Here is a 6,913-nt window from a genome sequence, read left to right on the forward strand (position 1 = left end):
ATGAACAAACCAGAATAGTCAACTATTCCTAATATTTGTGTGAGTTACAAAAGATATATTTTGGCAAGTCACCATAAAGAGAGGTTCCTTCCTTGCTATCTATTGGGTACTCCTACCCTCTGTAATTAAAATACAAAATTCAACTGTATGTATCTGGGAAGAGAGAGAGACACTTCCCGTGATAAGACACAAATCATAATGTCCTATGAACAAGGGGCCTTGTCTGAAGCATTCACCCTCTTGGTACTCTCTGAAAGAGAATGGTTTGTAAGAACTTGGAACAGGTGGTCCCTGAGGGGCAGAATGGATATCTTGTTGGCTCTGACCTAATTTTCCTTTTTGATGTGGTCACTAGGCTAGTAGTCCCAGGAAATTCCTTGATATATTATACCTGTATTTCAGTTATGCATTTTAAAATGTTTTTCATGATATATTTAGGAATGAGGTGAAGGAGAAGACACTAATCAGATTGCCAGGAGATTATTAAGAGCAAGACATACAAGTTTAAGGTGAGTTTCTGGTAAAGAAAAACCAGTATAGGTATAAGGCTATTGATCACTGGGCCTCTGGACCAAAAAAAGGAAAATAATTCTGACCAGCTAGACAATGAAATGGATGAATGGATCTTTGAGAATGGCAGTGATGATTGAGGGGAAAAGGTTCTATTAAAATATATAACCTGGGTGGGTGAGAAAGGTAAGTTTATCTTCTTTTCCTCTGGGTCCCTGCCTTCCTTTCTCCTTCTGTATTTTTCACTGCCACCATTTCCCTCTCTTCCCACCCCTTTTGGTCTTTTTATCTTTTGGATAAATTATTTGGAAATTATTTAAATAAGAGCTAGAGGTAGAAAGACATTCTTTATACCACCCTAACCTCCAGTGTATCCCTGATTTAGGGGATTTGGTTGGAAACGGATATATTTTTACTCATTTCTTTTTCCCATTCCCTGTTGTATCTAGTTTCCCTGTTCTACACCAAGGGGAAACATACCCAGTCCTTTGCTAACAGCATCAATAATTGGGAGACTTCCTCTGGCAGCAAACTCTTCTCCATGATCAATCAAAGCTTCTTTCACTGCCTCATACCCATATAACACAACGGCAGGCTCAGAACCAATGTACACAGTAAACACTGGACCAAATTTTTTTGCCAGCTGTGGGAAAAGATGCAGACACATTAACAGTATTACCACCAAGCTGGCTGATGAAAGGCTTGGTTTACCACTGCTGATGTCATTGGAGAAGTTTGCAATCTATTAGCAACCCTTTCAGAACATTTTTGATATTTATAACAGAAAGGATTCAAGAAAAACACGTGCCTCACCCAGGACCCAGATGGCCTAAAAGAACAAAATCCCATTCCCTTCTGTGGGGTAGCAGTCAGTAGGATGGTTAATGAAAGACATCAAGATTCTATCCTTCCTATAAAAGGAAGGAGTTTGGTTTGTTTATTTTTTCTGAATCTTTAGGTGCATATGAATTGAGGAAAAGAGATATCAATGCCACCAGTGAAATCCTGGACCAGGCAGGGCTAGCCAGACTTCCTTCCCCATTGGAAATCCCACAAACCAATACAATAGGACCATTAGATTTAGAGCCAGAAGGGACTTTAGAGATCATATAATCCATTAATCTAATTTTGCACATGAGGAAGCTCAAAGAGCAGACAATGGCACCAGTTTAAAGGTCTACCAGGTCATAATGATTATATTACACAGCTATAAAACACTTTCATATATGTTAACTTCATTTGATCTTCACACACAATCCTATGAGGCAGATAGGACCCTAATCCACAATTTCCCTCTTACACACCGAGAAACTAGAAAGACTTGGAGAGATGAAATCACTTGCCTGAGGACACAAGGCTAGTAAGTGTAAGAGCCTGGATTTGGACCCAGGTCTTTCTAATTCCATGTGCAATGCTCTTCCTATTACCCCAGGCTGCCTCTCCAAGAGAGCTACAGGGTCTAGATGTTGATCTAGGGATACTGAAGAGTTCAGAACTTTCTGGTGTTCCTGAGCCCAAGCTTGCTTTCAGCCAGGCACACTTAGGACTGGGACTGCACACAGAAGCTGTGCCAGTGCTCCTGTGGAGGAATCTCCACTCTGATTCCTGAATGTTTGCAGAACCCTTTCTTTCCCCCCAGCAATTAAGACAATGAAACTCATGAAATACTCTCTTTTTTACCCGTGATGGGTGATGGGCTCGCTCCAAAGTTGGTAATGATCTCTTAATTGCCAAATCCACTGGCCTTTTCTCAATTCTCATTCTTCTCAATCTCTCCATAGCCTTTGACACTGTTGATCATGCTACCCTCCTGATTCTTCTCCCTGTTTGATCACTTCTTCTCATTCTGCTTAGGGCAGCTAGGTGGCAGAGCTCCAGGCCTGGAGCCAGGAACACTCAAATTCAAATTCGGCCTTAGACACTAGCTCTGTGACCCTGGGCAAGTCACTTGACCCTTTTTACCTCAGTTTCCTCATCTGTAAAATTATTTGGAGAAGGAATGGAAAACTACTCCAGTATTTTGCTAAGAAAACCCCAAATGGGGTCACACAACTGAAATGTCTAAAGGACAATCTCTTTCTGTTTTGCTCTATCCTAATTCAGGTCATACCCTTTAACAATAGGTGTCCCTCAGGGTTAGGTCCTGGGTCCTCTTCTCTTCTCCCTCCACACTGCTTTACTTGGTGATCCTATTAGCTCCCATGGATTTAATTACTATGCTGATGATTCTCAAATCTACCTATCCTTCCCTAATCTTGATACTGACTTTCAATCTCCAACTACCTTTCACACATCTCAGACTGGAAGTCCAGTAGACATCTTAAGCTCAACATGTCCAAACCAGATTTCATTATTTTTCCCCCTGAATCCTCCCCACCCCAACTTCTTTATTACTGCAAAAGCCAGGACCATGTTCCTAGTCCCTTGAGCTCACTACCTAGGGATCATTCCGGATTCTCCCCTATTTCTCACCTCCTAAGTGTTGCCAAGGCCTGTTGATTTTACCTTTGTAACATCTCTCGAATAGGCCCTCCTCTCTTCTCTGATAGAGACACCACTCTAGTGGAGGTTCTCATCACTTCACATCGAGACCACTGAAATAGCCTAGCCTTCTGGGTCTACCTGATACAAGACTATCCCACTCTAATATATCCTCCATTCAGCCAAGAAAGTGATTTTTCTAAAATACAGGTTTAACTATGTCACTCTCCAACTCAATAAATTCCCTATTACCTCCAGGATCAAATACAAAATCCTCAGTTTGGGATTCAAAGTGCTTCATAACATAGCACCTGCCCCCTACCTCTCCAGCCTTCTTCTATCTTACTCCTTACCACATACTCTTTGATCCAGTGACACTGGCCTATTTACCATTCCATGAAAAAGATACTCCATCGCTCAATTCCAGACATTTTCTCTGGCTGCCTGCCATCCCTGAGATACCCTCCCTTCTCATTTCTGCCCACTGACTTCCCTGGCTTCCTTTAAGTCCCAACTAAAATCTTCTCATTGACAGGAAACCTTCTCCAATAACTTAATTCTAGTGCCTTCCTCTTTAAAAATTATTTCCTATTTATCTTTTGTATAACAGGAAAGTTTCTACAAAAACTTTTAATTCTAGCACCTTCTCTCTTTTCATTATTTCCTATTTATCTTTTGTATAACAGGAAACCTTCTCCAATAACTTTTAATTCTAACACCTTCCCTCTTTTCATTATTTCTTATTTATCTTTTGTATACCTTGTCTGTACATATTAGTTTACTTGTTATCTACCCCATTAGATTCTGAGCTCCTTGAGAGCAGGAAGTATCTGTCCCCTCTTTTTTATTGCCTTGCTGTAGCGGTAATTAAGATGGGCTTTTAGCACTTATTCAATCAAGTGCCCTTGAAGAGTTTGGCCTTTGTTTCCTTGATTAAATTAGGAGTCCTTGATAATCTCCTTGCCTCAAGGGAAAGTCTAGTTTATATGGGTTTGAGTGACATGCTTGTGACATCAGAGGCTTTTAGACCACATGGGTTTAAGTTGCATTTTTGTGACCACTTTTTCATCATGTGGGTGAGTAACATGTGTGACTCACCTTTGACCCTGAACAAGATATATAAACCCAGAGGTTGGCATTCTCCCTTGGGGCTCTGAGCCACAGGAAGAGTGGCACGTGACTCTGGGCTAGCCATTGTTATGAGCTCCCCAGCTCCTGAACTCAGATGTTGATGGTTTCTTGGTAATTATGAACTGTATTTGGTCTGTTTGTAATGTATGTTTGTAATTTGTTTGTATTTGCTGTGAAGTTCAGGGTGCTTTTTCCCCTGAACTAAGTGAATTATATTTGTATGTTGGCTTGAAATAAGATTCTTAAACCCCAAATGCTACTTTCCTTAGTAAAGCAGATCAAAGAATCTGTACTGGCAGCATCTTTGTTGTTGGGCTTGTGTTGGTCTTTCACCCCCCACAATAGCTGCTAGCTGAATTGTTGCAACACTTGTACAAAGTAAACACTTAATAAATGTTTATTGACTGACTGCACTGATAGTGATGGCTCCCTGAACTTTCAAGCCAAGAGGAAGCAACTGAAACATGCTGACACTCACACCTTTGAGAATGTGTATCGATTATCCTCAATTACTTGATATATACAGACTCCTTCTAGAACCCAGTAACACCTGACTAAAGCTGATTCACTGATCCTTCTAGCCGCAGCATAGGTATGAATCAAAATATGTACCAGAAAATGCATAACTTAGCTTCTGAAACCTCTAGTATGATATGTTTGAACACTCAATCTCCAGAAACACAGGGTACTAATATACAGGACCAAAAGAGATTTAAAAAAAAATAATACTAACTTACTGAGCCAAAGGATTTGCTGATATCCTTAGAGTCTAACTGCAGCATATTTCCAACAATTGGAAGGGGCACAGGGCCAGGAGGAAGCTGTCCTTTTCCATGACTCTTTGTCCGTGCTGAAATGAGAAGCAGACAGGAAATACAGAGCACCAGGGCAAGAGCAGTGATCACAGATGGTTCCATGAGAGTTCTTCCTTAATCCCAATTAGATGGAGGACTGAAAATCCAAAACCTGTGAAACTGCAAACATAAAATCAGTTAGCCAATTAAAATAAAAACAAAAAAGGAAGCCCAATTGGACTTCTGTTCTTTCAGGGTGTCTTAGAAAAAAAAAATTCTGTATGTCTAGTCTGCATTAGTGGAGTTAATGAAGGCTGGGTCAGAGGAGAGGAGCTGATGAACAAACAGCTCCCAAGTTTCTCCCCTCTCACCTGTACTCATAATCCTGACTCCCCATGTGGAAGAGGGAGAGGGAGAGGGCAAGTCACCTATGATGGATAGAACAAAGTCTCACTCCCTTGGGCAAAGGTGTGGAAAGATCAACCCATTTTGGGCCAGTTCCTGGAAATCTAATATGAAAGAGTTCAGCTGGGCTGAATGGCTTCTAACGTCCCTTTCAGCTCTAAATTTCTTTGGTATTTTCTCGAATTCAGTTCATTGAGACTGCTGGAGAGGGAGTGAGGAGGACACCAGGTAGGTATATGCACAGACAAACACAGCAGTAAGACATTGTTTGTGGACTATTTGGCACTGTCAGGGTCCTTAGGGAACACTTAGTGCTGCCCTTTTCATTCCCTGTGAGAATGTGAACTGAATCTTAAGAATTGAATCAAAATAATCTTTTCTCTCAAGTTACCCTTCTATCTACTCAAGGGGCAGAAGTCAGTTTTCTTTCCTTTTTCTTAAATGATTCAGGGTACATTCTGAATAAGGAGGAAGGGAGGAAACAGAATAAGGAGTACAGTGTGGAGAGGAGAAGGTGAGCATAATAAGTGAAGTAAGACTCACAGAGGAGAGCTTAAAGTGCTGGGGAGGGGATGCCAGGTGGCTCAGTGGAGAGTGCTGGACTTGGAATTAGAAGACCCGTGTGTTTAAATTCTGGTCCTGATGCTTGGCTAAAGACAAATCACTGTCCTGTCTGAGCCTCACTTTTCTCATCTTCAGAATCGGGATTCGCACCATGGACCTCACAGAGTTTTCAAGAAGAAAGTACTTTGGTGCTATAGAAATATATTACTGGTCCGAAGCTAGTTTTTTGTTTGTTTTTCCTCCATGGAAGATCATAGGGTCATGGATGATAGTCTTCAGTAGTAACCACGCCAGCGAAGTTAAATGAGTCGCCCCAGGTACCATAAATTACTAGGTTGCAGAGCCACAATCCTAACGAGGTCCTAAGATTTAAAATCCAATGCCTTTTCACCACAACTGTGGGGGAAAGGAGGTCAGCCTCTCCGTGGAAGGAAGTTGCCACGGCAGCCAGAACTGACCTGTGGTTCCCCACGTCCTTCCCGACTGATGCAGGGTGGGACGCACTGGCTCCCGGGTCCCTCTTGGCCGCTGTCCAGTTCTCCTCGTTCTGCCAAGGCTTCTCAGCTACAGCAGCCCGGCTTCACAAATGTCTCCCTTTTGAAGTTTCTGGATTCCTGGGCTATCTTCTCCGAGCTGGAATTTGGACCAATAGGAGAGATCCCCACTAAGGACTGCCCTCAGTCAACTGCAATTAACCTATTATCTCCCGGAAATGAATCTCACGGCCCTGGGAGAAAGGGAAGAAAGAAAGGGAAAGGGAGAGGTAGAGTTAGCACAAGCCTAGTCAACTTCCCATCTGGCCAAACTTTTTTTTTTTTTTTTTTTTTTTGGCAGGGCCCAAGGTCACACAGCTAGTACATGCGTCAAGTGTTCTCCTGACTCCAGGGCCGATGCTCTGCTCACTGCGCCACCTAGCTGCCCCCCAAACTTTTAACCTAAACGATTACAGGGACAGGAACGTCCGGCCAGAGAGGAGGAAACACCCCAAACTAGTATGAAATGGTGAAGCAAGCTCAGAGTACACATAG

At 42.2% G+C, this 6,913-nt stretch overlaps 1 protein-coding gene across 2 annotated transcripts in view; it reads right to left on the bottom strand.

The window, feature by feature from the left end:
- LOC118828026 (cytochrome P450 2C18-like) overlaps window positions 1-6,532 on the bottom strand; it is a 30,002-nt gene extending 23,470 nt beyond the window's left edge. Inside the window, exons 1-3 of one of the 2 annotated variants that reach the window (XM_036734411.1) lie at window positions 6,344-6,532; window positions 4,860-5,096; window positions 991-1,153 (exon numbers count right to left, since the gene is read on the bottom strand). In XM_036734411.1, coding sequence (XP_036590306.1) covers window positions 991-1,153; window positions 4,860-5,039 — 343 coding nt within the window. In that variant the 5' untranslated portion in view covers window positions 5,040-5,096; window positions 6,344-6,532. Of the gene's footprint in view, window positions 1-990; window positions 1,154-4,859; window positions 5,097-5,864; window positions 5,882-6,343 lie in introns of those variants that run through there. The other variant, XM_036734412.1, reaches the window with a different exon arrangement.
- Window positions 6,533-6,913: the final 381 nt, after the last annotated feature.

Source organism: Trichosurus vulpecula, chromosome 8 (genome assembly GCF_011100635.1).
Source record: "Trichosurus vulpecula isolate mTriVul1 chromosome 8, mTriVul1.pri, whole genome shotgun sequence".
Lineage (NCBI taxonomy): Eukaryota > Metazoa > Chordata > Mammalia > Diprotodontia > Phalangeridae > Trichosurus > Trichosurus vulpecula.